At 32.5% G+C, this 19,665-nt stretch overlaps 1 protein-coding gene across 1 annotated transcript in view; it reads right to left on the reverse strand.

The window, feature by feature from the left end:
• Window positions 1-13,025, reverse strand: part of LOC114324557 (uncharacterized) — a 57,476-nt gene extending 44,451 nt beyond the window's left edge. The window contains exons 1-3 of the mRNA XM_028272417.2: window positions 12,745-13,025; window positions 12,525-12,689; window positions 8,096-8,283 (exon numbers count right to left, since the gene is read on the reverse strand). Of these exons, the coding sequence (XP_028128218.1) occupies window positions 8,096-8,283; window positions 12,525-12,675 (339 nt within the window). The 5' untranslated portion in view covers window positions 12,676-12,689; window positions 12,745-13,025. The remainder of the gene's footprint in view (window positions 1-8,095; window positions 8,284-12,524; window positions 12,690-12,744) is intronic.
• Between the last annotated feature and the right edge of the window lie 6,640 nt (window positions 13,026-19,665).

The raw sequence follows: 19,665 nt of genomic DNA on the forward strand, positions 1-19,665 counted from the left end.
TAATGAAATTAACGCGACAATTCGATGAAATGAAATTATTTTGACATAATATTCGAAAGTCAAATCGGTAAACAATAACAGTCGTTTTGAATCATCGTCATGGATACCAAGATCGTCGTCATGCTAACTAATTATATTGAAAGTTTGGTTTTGACAACCTTGTCAAAGAATTAATTTGTGTATGTATTTTCATATTAATTAAATTTATTGATTAAGATTTGGTAATTTTTTAAAGACTCGTAGAAAAAATATTGTTCCTAACTCTTGCAGAAAGTCTCTTTTCCGCACTCAACTGCTTGCCGAACTCCCGCTTCGCGTCGTTCGGCAAACTGCAGTCGCGTGCGGAAAAGTATGACTTTCTGCACTTGTTAGGAAAATAAATATTATATGTTTAGCTGTTTCTACGCCTATAAATGATTAGCAATCCATGACAAATTTAAACTCATATTAAAGCCTATTAAATTATTTATTAAAAAGTGGGATCCCTTTTTTGGTGAAAGTGATTAGTGCCAGGAATAAATATAGTTTAAGTCAATAGTTTAACCCATGAACGGCTAGAGTTACCATATGAAGGGTCAGAGGGAAAAACGATGAATGTCAATTGTTGGTCATTTTGCGATTTTTGTGCAATCTGTTAGCTTATAAAATTTACTATCAACCTGTGAATGGCCAATGGAACATAACGACGAGAATTGTCTTAAAAACGTGTTACAAGATTGGACGCAAGGGGGAAAAACAATGAATATTTAACTTTGTTTCTCATTTTACCGAAAATGCTTCCAGATAGACATTAATCGTTCTTCCCCTGACAGCAACTGGTTGGTAACAGTTGCGCCCATATCTATTTACGTTCATATTGTTGAGACTTGTTGGACATTTAATATAACAGTTGCGTCATTTTACTGTCGAATATTAGTGCAAGCAGTGATTTAACTGGATTCTTCAAAACAAAACTACTATTAGTTGAATTAGTGTGTTGAAGTTTGTAGTATAAAATGGACTCACAACCAGTGGACCTTCGTCTAGAATAAGTGTTAGAAATATTTTATTTTAAGCATAATTGACAAAATATTGGTAACATATGATAGCTAATAGATCACTTTCGATCTATGTTAGATTATTTTGATGTTAAAATTTACCAGCTTCATAATTAGCACTATTTTGTAGAGCGTTACCATATGGTAACGCTAGCCAGTTAGGGTGCTAATGTTAATTTACTATTTATTTGTTCCAGGCGAGGTTTTACGTTAGAAGAGACCTTGAACACCGTTTATGATGATGAGATTAATATTCAAGATATTTTTATAGAGCCTCCATAATCAAATATTCTCAGGGATGATGACTCAGATGAAGACATTTATATTTAAAACAACTATAGTGAAATGTTTAGTGGTAAAGATTCTACGAACGGACTTATACAATTCCAACAATGAACTAAAATACGGTCGAATTAGAAAGTGAATGTACCCGCGATTGAAGTAGACAATAGAATGTTTCTAAATGGTTTCCTAGAAAGAAACGACGGTAAACAATTTGTTTAATTTTAGAATATAGGGTTTTTCTAGGATGTAAGAAAAAATTAATTTTAATATCTCCTGGAAATTAACAAGACAGAAAATTTTTATACAACACTATTTGTTCTTAAGAAATGAAAGTAGGGATTAAATGTGTAGAGAATGCTTGTGATTGGCGAGGAGAATGATGGAGCGAGAATAGAGTGGTCCAGTAAAGTCCAGTTTGAAAAATAGTAATTTTGTGAAAAGTGGTGAATTTGGTGGTCGTGTAAGCAGATTCCTGTTGAGACGAAATCGTGATAGAGTCGAGAAGTACAATCTCCTCGTGTCCGAATAGATTCCAGTTTCTGTCTGGAACGAGTAGCCGGTTTGTATCAATTTTACACAAGATATCGAGCTGAGAGAAAAAATTTTGGAATTATAAAGATTGATATTGTTTGTATCGAGTCGGAGATTAAATAGAGGAGAGATTTCGGGGGAGTGCTGTTTTTGAAGTTATACTTCTTTACGCGCGATATGAGGGTGAATTTTTATATGTTAAAACCTACGATCCCGGCGCATGCGCATTATAACTTTGTTCTGATTGGATGTTCAAATGACATGTCAAAAATTATCCAATATGGCAGCTGTAGCGCAGCTGTGGTTTGGACGGTTGACGGTTTGGTTATGTATGGTTGTTGCGTTTTAAAATTTGTGGGAAGAGAAACAACAAAGGATAGTTAATAGTTATACTGCCTTTTTAAATAGTTTTCATATTATATTTTTGAAGTTATACTTCAAAATGTTTTAATTTATGTATTTATCAGTCCAGAAAAGGTGTGGAAAGAATATATTAGTGTTTTTAAATATATTTTTCTACAAACGTGTTAAAAATGCAATTTTTAGGACTCCATAGGAGCGTTAAAAATGCTACTTTAAGGCACTAGTGCTTTAAAATTTTTAAGGCACTGCAGTTAAAAGTGAATTGTCAAATTGTGAAACGTCAAAATATTTATATTTCATTTATTAACATTAATATCAATAATACAACCTGCGCAATTTGAAAAAGGTGGTTTAAAAGGTTTTTTATTATAATTTTGTGTCTTTGGATTTGTCTTCCTTGGGCGTAAAATAATAAAACATCTATTTTTATATTTCACTTGCCACCGTGATGTATAATTATATATATCTGAAAGGTAACTAGCATGCGGCTTGATGGCCTTGTTGGTAGAGCATTGGATCAGAGATAAAAAAATCGCGAGATTGCGGGTTCAAATCCCGGACGATTCATATTTTTTTTTTAATATTTGGCATTGTTAAGTTTTGGTTCATTTTTGGTAATTATTGTTAATTTTTTGTATTGTAACTGTTAAGTAGGTACATTTATTTCGTTGAAATTATATTATAATAGAAGTATAACTTCTTACGTGCGTACAAATTACACACACATTCTTTTTGTTTGTGAAACATTTTGGAAAAGAAAGACTAGCAGCATCCGAGGAGCATGTGTGGGAGAACCGATGACAACACAATCCATGAGAAGAAATAAAGAATATAAACAAAGGTTAGTCAGATTATTTGTGAAGAGGAGAGAGTTGTTGTATATTACATATAATATTTGTTTTTTATCAATTTAACAGTTTTTACAGCATAATTTATTCATTCATAAATTCATAGAAGAGATAAATAATCTACTTAAAAGGTAAATTAAATATTGTTTTTTTATATAATAATAAGAACAGTCTACCGAATCATTTATATCAAAATTTGTTAAAAGAAAAAGGAGATAGTAGAATTAAAGATTATTTTTATTAGATAAGAAAATTTTGACAACAGAATAAAGTTTTAGCATACATTTTGAATCTTATATTTATGGTATAGTAGTATGGTAAAGTAATAAATAATATTTATATGCTTTTGAGTATATTTATTTTCCCTGTATTGTCCTGGATAAAGTAAGCAACGAGAAATACTAGAAGCCACAAACTAAAGGTGATACATTAAAATCAATTAGCCCTGAGAATATTTTTTAATGGAAATTTTATTAAATTTTGGTTTTGTTTTTATGAGTAGCAATTAAAATAATTAATTAATTAACCGAATTAATGAGATGCTGATCAATCTCATAGCAGACAGAAAATACAGAGCATAATTAATAGTACATACAAAATGTTTGAAATGTGACGTTGAGCTATGTATGGAATGTAATGAAATATTGTATACCAAATAATTTTGTATTAGAAAAAATATGTTGGAACATGAAAGGAAGCCCTAATACAATTTGGAGAAAAATGGCCAGTAGTATTAGAGAGACTGCTATTGAAATACTTGGGAAAACGTCAGGAAAAAAGTTTGAGGATAAAGAGACTTGGTGGTGGTCAAACGAAGTACAAGGAAAAATAAAAGAGAAGAGAAAATTATATAAAAAGTGGCAAGAAACCAGATCCGACACAGATCTTCAAAACTATATGGTGGCGAAAAAGGAAGCGAAAGTAGCAGTAGCAAAAGCCAAAGCAGAAGCGTATTCAAACCTATATGATCAACTTGATACCAGGGAAGGCGAAACGAAGATATATAAAATAGCCAAACAGAGAGCAAGGAAAGCAAAAGATTTTAATCAGATTAGATGTATCCGAGATGAAAATAATAAAATACTAGTTCACGAAAGGGAAGTCAAAAAGAGATGGAGAAAGTACTTTGACAGCTTATTAAATGAAGAATTTGACAGACAGCCTGTAGAGTCAACGGAGACAGTAGCAGCAATGGTCACCAAAATAACCAACGAGGAAGTGGCTCAAGCGCTTCAAAAAATAAAGAAAGGAAAAGCGGTAGGACCAGATGATATTCCTGGGGAAGTATGGAGAGCATTGGGAGAGACAGGAACAAGGTGGCTAGCAGGTCTATTTAATAGAATTATGGAAGTCGGACAAATGCCAGACGAATGGAGAAGCAGTATACTCGTACCTGTTTACAAAAACAAGGGAGATATACAACAATGTACAAACTACAGGGCTATAAAACTGCTTAACCACACCATGAAAATATGGGAAAGAGTAGTTGACAGACGGATACGTGAAGAGACCGAAATATCCGAGAATCAATTTGGCTTTATGCAGGGTAGATCAACAACAGATGCAATTTTCATTATAAGGCAGTTGATGGAAAAATACAGGAGTAAAGAAACAAACGCTCATATGGTATTCATTGATCTTGAGAAAGCATATGATAGAGTTCCTCGAGAGATTCTGTGGTGGGCACTCAATAAGAAAGGAGTCCCTGGTGAATATGTAAAGATTGTGAGGGATATGTATGAGGGAGTAACGACTAGTGTTAGGACAGGTGTGGGAGAGACTGATAAATTTCATGTGAAAGTAGGATTGCACCAAGGCTCTGTGCTTAGTCCGTATTTATTCTCATTAGTTTTGGACCAGATAACAGCGAAACTACAGGGTAACATTCCATGGTGCTTAATGTATGCTGATGATGTCGTGTTAGTAGGAAATAGTGAAAGAGACTTAGAACAAAAACTGGAACAGTGGAGACAAGCTCTGGAGGAAAAAGGTTTAAAACTTAGTAGGACAAAAACAGAGTATTTGGAATGTTCATTTAAAGATGGAGCTACTACAAATAAAATGGTATCTTTGGATGGTGAAATGATTGTGAAAAGCAATAGTTTTAAGTACCTAGGATCGGTATTACAGAGTAATGGAGAAATAGATGGAGATGCATGCAGTAGAATTAGGGCTGGATGGATGAAGTGGAAAGAAGCGAGTGGTGTGTTGTGTGACAGAAAAATTCCAATGAAGCTGAAGGGAAAATTCTATAAAACAGCCATAAGACCGGCTATGATGTACGGAACTGAATGTTGGGCAGTGAAAAAGAAAGAGGAACAACGAATGCATGTGGCGGAAATGAGAATGCTTAGATGGATGAGTGGAGTGACAAAGAAGGATAAAATTAGAAATGAGTATATTAGGGGAAGTCTAGGTGTGGCACCAATTGATGCCAAAATGAGAGAGCATAGGTTAAGATGGTTCGGTCATGTTCAACGTCGAGACGTTAATCACCCAATACGAAGAATAGCTGAAGTGCAGATTCCTGGAAGGAGTAGGAGAGGAAGACCAAAGAAGACCTGGGGGGAGGCGATAAGGCAGGACATGTTGGTAAAGGGGATTAACATTGATATGACCCAAGACAGAATTGTGTGGAGAAATGCAATTAGGGAAGCCGACCCCGCATAGGGATAAGGCAAAGAGAATGATGATGATAATACGTGTTACGCTAGCTTTTGCTAATAAAGTGTGTTCCTATCATTTCTGTTTTAATTTTCCGAAAATATACAGTCTTAAGACATCGTTAAACAATCTCCTTTGGCTACAATAAAAAAAAAATCGCTGTTAGAGGGTTAAAGTGGGCCGATTTCTATGAACGCAAGTTTATATATTATTTGAAACCCTAACAAAAAAATGTTCCGACAAACGAAAATTTATTGAAAACGTTTATCATCACAACTTTGCTTACTGAATTAGAGAACGAGATCAACAATAAATTTAAGTCTATCACTGACTTAAAGAGAAAATTAGGTGAATTATGGGATAGTTTCAACCCTGACTTATGCCAGTCCTTAATAAGAACAATGCCAAACAGGATTGGCACCGTTGTAAAGGCGCGTGTCAACAGGGCCCCCGCTTCCATATGTGCAAAGTGTGTACTGCACACGGGCGGCATCCTTTAGGGGCGCCAAAACCAAGGGTCAAAAATTGCAAAAATATTTACAAAAAAAATCAAGAACCAAAAATTGATTTTAAAATATAAGTTGAGAAATTAAATAGTTCAGTTTTACTTTTTTTGGATGGCATTATTAGTCTGTCTAAAAATTAAAAATCCCGCTATAAAAATAATAAACACCCATTCCGTAGACAAAACTGTAAAGAAATACCTAACTATGCCTTGATTTCGTAGAAATATTCCAAATTGTACACTGATTAAGCAATAGTGTGTGGGCGGTAATTTTATTTCATCGATAAGCGAACGATCGTGTGGCGCTCAAATGATGAATCGACAAGATTTGAAAATCACATACCTATCAAATAACTAATTAGAGCCGGCTGTATCGTCCCCCATATTAGCGAAATTATTCCGACTCGATTTTTTTACACAAACTTACTAAAAATGAGGTCCTTATAACAAATCCACAGGGAGCCAGGCGGTGCCGTTGTCGAAAAATTGTTAAAACAATTTTTTTTAAAACAAATTCACAAAAATAATTTTTTCATTTCGAACAATTTTTTTTTGATCGCTTGGGTTATTCTGAGTAAAAAAGGTCTCTTGTCATTTTTCACTAAAATTGATTATTGTGGAGTTATAAGCGATTAAAAATTTAAAAAAATGCGAAAATTGCCATTTTCAGTCAAAGTCAAAAGTGACCAAATCAAAGTTTAAAACCCCTCCTTCAAGATCCTGAAGAAATGTTTGCCATTATTTTATTACAAAGCTGTTGTTTTTAATTATTAACAATTAGCGCTATAGTCCAGGCTTTATCGTTGCCCACGTTAGCGAAATTATTTCGATTGGATTTTTTGCAAAAACTTACTCAAAAACAGGTCCTTATGACAAATGCCCAGGGTTCCAGGCGGTACCTTGGTCCAAAAATTTTTTAAACAATTTTTTAACAAATTCACAAAAATGTCATGGCCATTTTCGCATTTTCAAATCTTAAATCGCGTATAACTCGACAACAATCAATTTTAGAGAAACATGACACCAAGGTCCCATGAAACATGGGACCTTTTATACTCAGAATGAACCAAGTTATCTAAAAAAAATTTGTTCGAAATGAAATTTTTTTTTTTTTTGTGAATATGTTTAAAAAAATTGTTTAAACAATTTTGCACCCTGTGGATTTGTTATAAGGACCTCTTTTTTAGTAGGTTTGTGCAAAAAAATCGAATCGGGATAATTTCTCCAACGGAGGCGACGATACATCCCCGTCTAAATGGATAAAATTTGAAAATCGCGTTACTCTGGGTTCGTCATTTACAAAAAGGTGGGATGTTGTGAGAAAAAATGTTCTCGGGTTAAGTTTAAACCCTCTAAGTGTGACAAGATGGTCCAGCAGAATTGATTCAATAAAGCCCCTTAAACTTTATTCAATAAAGGTTTGCTATGGTGTTGCAATAGTGTTATTTGTTCCTATTTTGCTTTATTTCAAGCACCTACCTACCTACCTTTAAAAAAAATAAAAAAACATTATTAAAATGCCTTAAGGGGCGCCAAAATCTCTTTTTGCACACAGGCGCCAGTAGTTCTTACGGGGGCCCTGCGTGTCAATGTAGCCCCAGATTGAAATAGTAATTTCTTGAATTGTCCGAACACTTAGTTGTCACGATATTATGCAATAGTTTCGTTGATTTTCCGCCAAAACTTATAGAAACCAAGCCATTTCAATATTTCACTATGATAGACTTTAATGAATAATAATTTTTGATCTTGTTCTTTAATTCAATACGCAAGGTAGTGAAGATGAACATTTTCAATAAATTCTCCTTTGTCCGAACATTTACTTGTTACGATTTGTATTATTTAAAAAACTGAATACTTACAGGAAAGATAAAATATGCACCCCGTATCAAGCTGGCCAAGCAAATGACGAAATAGATCAACTTCTGAGTCGTTACTTTGCAAGCTCTGAATAAAGTTGGCGCTTTCAATCTTCTATATTCAGACATAATGCATGTTATTAGTTGAATAGCACACACTAGACTGATGAAGAAGAAAACACCTCCGATACCTGTAAAAAAAGACAAAATATAAGTGCTTTTTCACACAACCAATATCTTTGTCTTACTTGGACAAGAAAATGGGAGGGTGACTCATAATGTAACATGATATACTAATTGTACGAGGTGCAAAACAATTACGACATTTACTAGTAAGAAAATCAAAGTAATAAAAATAGTTTCAAAAGTTAGCATCAACTAAAATTATGCTCATTTTCATAGTTGATTTTTTCATGAACAGATTAACGGATTCCGCTAATTTTTTTTAATACCTTAGATTTTTCTTTGGTATTTACACAGTTGAGCAAATGTTCACTCAAACTTCTTTTTTGTACTTATACCGGGCTGAAGAAAAGAAATGGTTTTCTTATGTTAAGTTTGAGACACCTGTAGGGAGGACATGGTACAAGTGTGAATTACCATCGAAATCATAGTATAGCTTTATGTTTTGTGAACACTTTGTTTTTTGAATGCCCCTGATATCTTTAGATACAAAGAAAATAGATGGTATTATTCTTTAACACCTGTTTTAACTGAAACAAAAGTTTGAGACACTCTGTAGGGAGGAAAAGATACAAAGGTAGGTATACATCGAAATTATGTTATAGTCTCATATTTTGTGAACATTTTATTTTTTTAGTTTCTCTCATATCTTTAATAACAAAGAAATTAGACGGTTTTAATCTTTAACCCGGCATTGGTCGCTAGGTAAGTTGTTACGCGAGTGGTCGCGCATGAGATTTTTTTTCACATATCCAAATTTTGCTTTTCTTTACAAAATTTTACAAAAAAGATGAGATTTCATCAACGATAAAGCCATTTGCTTTAAAAAGACACTACCTTTTTCTGTATTATTATTATTATCTTTATATAAAATGTGACTATTGATGCCGCCAATATTTAACATTGAAAAATATGTGGTAAGTGACCATCTACAACTAACACGTGAAACAGAATATAAGATTTTCATATCATCGACCACACCCACGGAGCCATTTATTACATCATAAAAGGATATTATTTTAGGCTTTAAGGGGAAAAATAAAATTAATTTTTATACACAGTTGGTGACGCCGGTGGTCGCTTGATGAGAGAATCTCTCACATGAAGCGCACTGACTCAACAATATGGTGATACTAAGTAAACTGAGCGGACGAGTCTATTAGATTGTCGAGGGAGGATAGTTAGGAGACTAGAAGGAACTACAGCGCGTATAATTTCCCAGAAAAAAAGTTGTGCGCAATTTTCTGAAACAGTGAGAGAAAACCTCATATAGCGACCACTGACGGGTTAATATGTGTTTTAACTGACGATATGCTATACGTGAGGAAGTCATGTCTTATCATACACTAAGATGAAATTATTTCCTATATATACTGCAAAAGGAACAAAGTGTTCACAGAAAGTTCTCTGTGCAATACACCTCTCGCTCTTTAAAGAGCAACCCAAGGAAATTCCACCCCAAAACATCACAGAGCCTCCATTAGACAATCTTGTCTCTCGTATGTTGCGATGTGTAGACCCCTCACTTGTTCGACAACTAAACTCTTAAGGTGTCGACCAGAATTGTTAAAGTTATGTGCCCTTCTGTTTTTAAGGTTTATTAACTGTTATTTTTTATTGTTCATTTAGTTTTGTTTCAGTTAAAACACGTCATGGGTGTGGTGGTCACTGAGTGGGTAACACTGAGCCACAAACCCCTATCTTTTGCTGTATTGCTCAATATCGCCAATTTTAAATGTTAAGTTCTCTGGGGCAACATATCTCTTCCTTATAGTGCATAATCATGAGGTGACCTAGGTTACAGAACTGTTTGCAAATTTTGAATTTAGGTATGTGTTCTTAGTTTGTTGATTCATTTTTGTTTATGAACGTTCTACTGAAAGTGGCTTTCTATAAATATACCCAAATAACCCCATCAAAATATACCCTTCAAACTGGTGATATTTCTATATTATTGCCAGATTGGAGGGGTAAATTTTTGAATTTGGGTCAATTTCTAATGCGAGTTGTTACATATAAAAAATTTGTTTTTGATATATTCTATCCTCAAAAGTTTACTTTTAAAGAAATCTATTACTAACTTTCCGATGACCAACCTTTTTTTGTGACACGGATGGAAAATTTTTTTCATAAAATATAAGGAATTTTTTTATTACAAAATATGAGGGTATCTGGGATGATATTAAAGTCAAATAAAAAAATAGTTAGTTTAAAATTGAAAATATTTCTGAATTTATTAAATAAAAACATACATTGGGGTCAAAATTTGCCCCCCTTGGTCATCCGAAGGTTAAAAGAAAGTCAATTTCCATGGAAGACATACGTTTCTGGAAATTATCTGTTTGATTTTTCAATTTTCTTTGCCAGATTTTCTCCAATAGTTGAGAAATCCTCAACAAATATATTAGTCATACCTTTAGGGTCCCAAGACAATTTCGTTTGACCCCATATTATTTTATTACACATTTCATTGATCAATAAAATTAATAAAATGTGGAACATCAACCTTTTGAATGCGGAAAGCACACTGGTGTGCTTTGTTAATTGTTGATAAAATGCAAAAGGCGCACCAGTGCACTCTCGCCCCATTAACTTTTAATTAAGCAGAGCAGGGCAACTCCCTACTACACCCACACCTCGCTTTATGGCCTAGATACGTTCCACGAAACATGGCCACAAAGCGAAATGCCATATAACGAATCAATTATTCTAATACAAATTCATAAAAATTTAATGGGATCGGTTCCAAATTTGTTAAATATGTTACATGGTTTGTCGTTAAAAATGCATTTTATCTATTTATTTTATTTAAATCAAAAATACATACAAAAAAAGCACATACACTGGTATATAAAATAATAATAGATTCCAAAAACCAAAAATAATCTACAAACTCCAAGCTTTCTTGTTGTATCTCCATATAACGGGTAAATGATTTTTATTTAGTCCTGTAATAGGCCTTGGATTTTTGAACAAATTAGAAGTGGTTTTAGCTTAAAATCACCAGTGGCATTTGCACCAAGTAAGGTTGCACCATCACCAGATTGCAAAGTTAATCGTTCTTTAGACCATTTATAACCAGACACAGATTTTTCGGTTTTTGAAATGTACGTGCGATCAGGCATTTGCTTCCAACAAAGTCCTGTTTTGTCTACGTTAAACACTTGTTTAGGTTTATAACCCCCTTTTTCTATAATTCCCTTTAAAATCTTAAGATATTCCTTAGATGCGGTCTCATCTCATTTTATTTTCAATTTATGCATATTAGTGGAAATAGAAAAGAGTGTGCATCGAGATTGCATTTGCTTGAGAATGACAACATGGGGCTGTTATAGCGAAATGATGTATGTAGAGCGGCCATATAGCGAGGTATCAGTGTATTTAATGCCGCACTGAAAGAGTTAAGAAAAAAACAAAATAATTTATTTCATCTTTTAATCACAACATTTTAAATAGGACACAGGTCCATGTCGCCTAATAGAGGACTTCTGTCAAAAATCAAAATGTATATAAAACTATAATACTTCCCCATTTTCAAAGCCATCTTCCAAGGTTACAATTTTATTCCACTGCATGTACTTAAAAGTTTCGTTTATCAAAAAGACCTTCATTTCTAATCACTTAGATAAAAAACTATACACCATATAATAAACATCATTACTACTACACTATTAAATTGTATTATGTACACTGTTGGAATAATTAATCACCTTCAAGGAAGTACAGAACAATTGGCAACATGGGAGTTCCCTTCAAGTGCAAGTGTACTGAATAAAAATGATCATATTTACATTTGAGTGCATGACATATGGATCTGACAAAAAGCAAAACAATTGTAAATTAAGATGAATTATCCATGTCACTAGAAAATTGGTCCTATATTTTTAAATGTCAATTTAGAGCAAAACAATTATGATAGATTGTCTGTGTATCTACTGAACAAATATTGATGTTAGTTTATCACTAAGCATTCCATCAGCTTCTGTTTGTGTGATATGGAGAAAATTACAAGGAAAATTATCAATGAAGCAGTCTTTTGCTTTACATTCAGTAAGAAGAAAAGCGTACTATTTTCCAATGACAAAAAATACCTCAACAATATCAGTTACCTGACCTCAATTGTAACTTCTCTTTACAAAAGGATAAAAATAGTTTATTTAGCATATTTGTTTAACTCAATAAGGACTGGATGTATTGTCATTTAAATAGATATGCTAAAAAACATTAGCAAATGCAAATAGGTACATACCTGTATGGTAAGGTAAATTGGGGCCATCACAAAGATCTCCTGTGAACCTGATATCACACATACAAGTCCCATTGTAACATTCTCCTCTTCCCGAACAATCCCTTGTGCAGCTGGAGGATAGTCCTGACATAATTAGGAGATGTCGAAACATACTTATATACAGTCCTACAATTTAAAAATAGAGTAGCAGGAAAGGAAAACCCAAATATTTAGTTTTTACCTTATGGACGTTTGTAATTTCCTTTGTCTTTAAAATGATGACAGATGCCCGAACAATCAGTCTATACCACAATTATTATGTTTTTAAGCACGCACATTATTGTGAACAAAACTTTCATACAAAACAATAAAATACTCCTCAACTCCTCAGTTCTCCATTTTACTGAAGTTTGTTCGTTAAGAAAAATATCTACATAAAGAGCAATCAGTTAGTCATGTATCCCTTTTACTTTTAGTTACTTGAATTGTCTCTATCTCTGTTTACTACATGGAGATACGAATAGTTGAACATCGTCGAACGAATACGGAAAATGATGAAAGCTAAGTGACATATGAAGGAAAAAGTTCGGCAACCGCCTAACTTCACGCGCAAGAGGGTTGCCATATTACACGAATTATCGTGTAATTACACGATTTGTTCCTATTTTACACGATTACACGAATCAAGTACGAAATCTTACGATTTTTACCATTAAAAATTTTCAGTAGTATTTTTAATACATTTTTATTAAAATTCACTTAATACTTCCCTGTATTGTTTAAAAATTACTTTGCAAAGAAAGATAAATCCTCGGAAATTTGTAATCTATACTTTCATGCCTAATCATAACATACCATAATGATAACATAAACATCATTGGGAGAGTCTCAAGTTAAGTACTCATTTACACTAAAGTAAAATATAGGGGAATCCCCTGAAAATATTAGGAAGGTATAAATATTAGTCAGTCACCAACCGTTCTTGAATGGTTCCGCGCATGCGCGATAGCGTATAATTATGCGCAGTAACACAGTTTTTGTTACTGCGCAGACCCGTAACCATTCAAGGACGGGTTATTAAGCATTTTCCGACTACACGATTTTACACGATTTTCAGTAGTCGAGTTTCACGATTTTTGCTTCACTTCATCTGGCAACCCTGCGCGCAACTTTGATCCGAAAATTAAAAAAAAAATATGCATTTAAATCCAGATCACGTAATTGTTTGCGTCTTATAAAGTGAGTACAAAGACATACGTAATTTTTTTTTTGTAATTACAGCTTCAATTTACCGTGACTTGCAGCGGGTCATTTGGGTGTATCGGAGTTGCGCGTGACGTTTTGGGTGTTGAGGTTTTTGGACCGATCCGCGGAGAAGAAAACTGTATTGTTTAATTTGAATTCACAGTTGCTACATATTTAATCACCGCGTACAAGGTGGCGCCAGCAATAATTATAAAAATAATTATGTCTCACGCAGTGATATCATATCACTGGTCTCACGTCTCCATAGTCTCATATTAATAAATCCCTAGATTTCAAAAATAAATCGAGAGAAATCCCTTTATTCACTAAAGCTTTAACATTCCTAGATTCGGGAAAATCTCTAGACGTACTCTTTTGGGTACAAACCATTAATATTACAGGAATCTGTGTTAGTTACGGCTGGCATCAGTAGATGGCACACACAGTTCAATTTTCAAATTAGTTGCAGTGCCTTTGACAGCCGAGTATGGACTATTTGTGTCGATTTTCAATGAAAATTTAGTGAAAATTCGGTTTTAAAATGGTGAAACCGCGTGAATTGCGAGTGAAAAGTGCATCTTTCATTCATTTTCCACCGGCAGGAAACATCATACAAACATGTAAGTAAATATTGTAGTTAATATCAGAGTTACTATAATCATATGTGACTTTTGACAGTTCTGCTATGTAAAATGTTTATAGTTTTCCTATTTTCTATTGATTGTCACAAAATTTCGGGAATTCCTTTGTTATTTCTTTATTAAATACGTTTAGACTTATAGTTTTGCTAGCTTAAATGAAAATTCATTTTAATTAACTAAAAATCTAATTTAATTAAACATTGTTTAATGTTATAGAATTGAAAAATGTTTACAAACATTTTAGCAAGTGCGGGTGAAGATTAGCATATTGTAATTTAAATGATAAAAGCATTTAAATTAAAAAGGTTAAAGACCTCAGGTTTCAGGCTATGTACAGATCAGCTGATTAGATTGTCATATCCCCAAATAGCCTAAAATACAGAGTGAGTTTTATGTATGGAACGCCTCAATTAGGTATATGGGAAACGGCTTGCACGATTTTTATAGATTTCGGTGGATAAGGGTCTTCTAATGCGGCCGATATTATAGTGGTATTTACATTGTTGTCAGATTTTCCGTTTTCTGGAAATCTAATGAACTTTCTTATTGCAAATGGAACACCCTGTATATTTTTTGAGTTTTGGAGTCCTTAAGACATACTGATTATTTTTCATGTAACATTCCCTATACGCTATGAGCTCGTAGGTAGAGGGGATAATTAAAAATTCGCGAGCGCCAGTAGTGACAAGTCTGTAAGCTTTTACTGAAAATTTGACATAAACGTCAAAGTGATTAATTTAAAACATTGAAATTAAAAACATTAATAGGAAATAATATTAGTAGTCCAGGAATCTAAGCTTTTCACCTCGCAATTTTTACAGAATGGATCGATTTGTTTGAAAATTTTAGAATAAGTAGTGGATAGTGCAGGGATCAAAATCTATATGATGCCGAAAAGCGCTTTTATCATGGGGGTGGTTGCCACCCCATCTTGGGGGTGGAAATTTCTTATTATATTTTGACCGCAAAAGTTCATAAAAATATTAATTTTAAGCAAAAAATGTTCTATACATTTTTTTGATAAAATTAATAGTTTTCGATTTGTTCGCTATCGAAAGTATTAGTTTTTTATCGAAAAAATCAATGTTTTTCGATATTATACTCATTTACGATTCACTCAATTTTTGCCGTAGTAAAAATATTTTTATATCAAGTTCTTGGTAATTAAATAATCTACAATTTCGTATTTCAACATTTTTTCGTATCTCTGATGATAATCTTTCTATTCTGAAGAAAATGGCATTTTAAAAAAAAACTACAAAAATTCGATATTCGCTTTTAACTTCAGTTTTTTAAAAACTAATCATTTTAAGCTAGTCAATCCTCTGGAATCTATTAATAATACATAAATAAAGAAGAACTAATAAGGCCAATGACTAAAATCACCGCTAACTTACATTATTATGCTTCCAATTAGATTTCTCCTTTTTTTTTTCAAAAAAATATATTGATTTTTTAACCATAACTTTTTTATTTTTTATCCTAGAAAGTTTTTTAAAAAAGGATTTTATAGGTTTTTATAAGATCTATAAGGCTGTTAATATTCAGTCTTTCTAAAATCCTCAGTTGCAAAAAGAGGTGACTTTGAAAGGGTTGGTAAAGGTGGTTTTTGCGTGTTATTACAAGTTGTAATTGTCAATAGCTTACGCAATTTTTGCCGTAGAAAAAATTTTTGCAAACCAGGTTCTTGGACATTTAGTAAGCTACATTTTTATATTTAAATATTTTTTCGTATCTCTGATGCTGATCTTTCTGTTTTGAAGAAAAGGGCGTTTTTTACCAAACTACAAAAATTGGTTATTCGCTTTTAACTCCATTTTTTTAAAAACTAATCATTCTAAGCCGGTTAAATCTCTAGAGCCTATTAATAATACATAAATAAAGAAGACCAAATAACGTCAATGACCAATTTGAAATAGGTTGGTGAGTAGGGGGAACTTTCCGATCACTTTTTAGCTGAAAAAAATAGGGACTGACATTCTTTTTATTAAAAGTCACTTAATTTTTGAGCTAGAGACTATTTTTTTATTTGTGGAGATAGATATTTTTAATTACTTAAAATTAGTTTTAACAAGTTATCCTCGAAAAATGCATAGTTTTCCCGTCTTCTGACTTTGAAACTACAATATTTAGCATTTGACGAAGAAGATCTAACATATAATAAAGTATAGCTCGATTACTATTGGTCTTAAAGAAAATTTAAGAAAACTGTTTTGTTTATTTTTTCAAAAGGTACATTTTTGTTATGCAAAGTTGTTTTGATAAAACGAAAACTTTTTGAGTTATTAGCAGAAAACTGATTAAAAATATTTATTTTTTTGATATAAAACAACACTTTCGATAGCGAATAAATCGAAAACTATTAATTTTATCAAAAAAATGTATAGAACGTTTTTTGCTTGGAATGAATGTTTTTACCAAATTTTGTGGTCAAAATAAAATAAAAAATGTCCACCCACAAGGTGGGGTGGCAACCATCCCCATGGTAAAAGCGCCTTTCAGCCTCATATAGATTTTGATCCTTGGACTATCCACTACTTATTCTCAAATTTTCAAGCACATCGATCCATTCTGTAAAAATTGCGAGGTTTTGTCCTATTTTAAGCTTCATTACTTGGACTATAGTTGGTCAAAACTGTGGTGTATATTTTTACCTTAAATATACTTACGTTTTAAATACTGAATTTAAGTTTTTTTAATATTTCGTGTAATATGTAATTATAAATTAATCTGAGCGCCATCTACACGATAATTGTGAAAGTATCCGAAGTAAGAAATTACTATTTCATTAATAGAACGTTAAAATGATTAGCAAAATCTTTAAAAAATCGATTACAATTTAATTACTTTTTTGCGTTGTAAATATTAGGCGATAACAAATAAATATTAAATTTAAAAATTACCGGTGAAAATTGCATTAGTAATCCGCTAGGAGCGACACCAGCGAAGCTCAGAGCGTATACCTAAATGCCGTAATTTCGGAGTTATTGGTACATTTACTTTGACAACATTTTTAAAACAAATTAGGTGTAACAAGCTGAAAATGCGAGCATTTAGTCCGATCAGGGAACACACAATTTTACGAAAACCTCCAAAAAAATAAAGGAAGGATGAAAATTTGGGAATAGGTAGTTAAAACTGTCTATTATTATATAAGAAAAAGTTTACAGTTCTATATCCCCTCCATTTTTCAAAAATTGGGAAATACAGGGTGAAAAATATTTTCTAGGGAGTGAAAAAATATACGTTTAAAATTGGCCAGAAATTGGATAAAATGACTAATTCTAAGCAACTTTTGTTGTATAGAGTTTTTTCACTAAGTCTTTTCGAGTTATTTGCGAGTGAATATGTTCATTTTTAACAAAAAAAAAACATGTTTTTGGACGGTTTTTCGCAGATAACTCAAAAAGTAAGTATTCTAGCGAAAAAAATATTCTTAGTAAAAATATAGCTTATAAAAAATAGAAACAAATGGTGTACACGTGAGGTCTGCAGACCCAGTAGACGCAGAGTTGTAGCTAATGAAAAGTAAGTTCTTTTTCGTCAAATTCGAAATCGAATATTTCAATGTGAAATAACCAAAAAACAGAGCACTTTTCGGGGAAAATTCATTACAACGTTTTTAAAGTGTTTAAAAAGGTTTATTTTTGTTTTTTTTTAACTTCTAACATTAAAAATAAGTGAGTTACGCTCAAAATATTGTTGGTCTCTTTTATTTTTTGGTACAAAAATCGCGAAAATCGCCCCCTAATTAGCTTCCCAAATAAAATTAATCGTTGCCGCTTCACAAGCTACCTTACTTTTACTTATGTATTATTTATATTATCTATAAGTTTCATTGGTTCAAAGTGCTCATTTTTGAAAAAAATACTGTTTAAAATAAAACATTTTTTTTTATTTTGAAACAAAATGGAATTGTTCATGGAATTAACTTAAAAATTATTAGTAATACCAAAAATTTTTTAAGAGTAATAAAATGTACGTTTTGATTTTCTGAATATTTTTGCTTTTTTGTTTTCTTGTTAGACAAAAATCGGTTATGCTATGGCTGTTCAAAATTTGCCTAAAATCGTGATTAGTTACTTGTTCAAGCCATTTTAACTACAGCTTTTTCAAAAATAAGCACTTTGAACCGATGAAACTCACAGATCATATACCTAAAATAATACATAAGCAAAGTAGCTTGTGAAGTAGTAATGATAAAATTTATATGTGATGCTAATTAGAGGGTGATTTTCGCAATTTTTTTACAAAAAATAAAAGGGGCCAACACAATTTTGAGCGTGACGCACTTACTTTTAATGTTACAAGTTTTTTTTAAACAAAAATAAACCTTTTTTAAACACTTTAAAAAATTTGAAATTAATTTTCCCCGAAAAGTGGCCCGTTTTTGGGTTATTTCACTTTGAAATATTCGATTTGGAATTTGATGAAGAAGAACCTACTTTTCATTAGATACAACTCTGCTTCTACTGGGTCCACAGACCTCAAGCATACACCATTTTTTTCAGTTTTTTGAAAAGCTATATTTTTGCTAAGAATATTTTTCGCTGAAATACTTACTTTTTGAGTTATCTCCGAAAAACCGTCCAAAAACATGTTTTTTCTGTTAAAAATGAACATATTCACTTGTAAATAACTCGAAAAGTATTGAGTTAGGGAAAAAACTCTATAGAACAAAAGTTGCTTAGAATTAGTCATTTTATCCAATTCCGGACTTATTTTGAATGTATATTTTTCACCTTCAAGAGGGGGTATTCCCCTCCGTAAATTTTTTCTTATATAATAATAGACAATTTCAACTAGCTATTTCCAAATTTTCATCCTTCCTTTATTTTTTTTTGGGGTCAGATTGTTCTTTGATCGGGCTAATTATCATAACGAAAACTTTGTTTATTTACGTATAGGTCTGGATCCCGCGTATGAAAAAAAAGTTGATTAACAGCAAGCTGAAAATTTGTTAATAGCTTAAGGGTGTCAAGTCAGACAAACTTTGATATATGGAAACACTGGAACAGGGGCAGTTTTAATTGTGGAACAGGTTAAAAATTTGGAACGGCCAGACCACGAAAACGGCACATGTATTTTGTCCGACAGAACAGACTTAAACTCTCCGAACAAAGATTAAACTCTCATGCAAAAATCAGACTGCTATTTATCACCAAATGGGCGTTTTAATGAGTGGAACATGTAGAATATGTCAAACGACACGAATTATGACAGGTGATAAATAGCAGTCTGATTTTTGCATGAGAGTTTAATCTCTGTTCGGAGAG

Source organism: Diabrotica virgifera, chromosome 8 (genome assembly GCF_917563875.1).
Source record: "Diabrotica virgifera virgifera chromosome 8, PGI_DIABVI_V3a".
NCBI classification, from domain to species: domain Eukaryota; kingdom Metazoa; phylum Arthropoda; class Insecta; order Coleoptera; family Chrysomelidae; genus Diabrotica; species Diabrotica virgifera.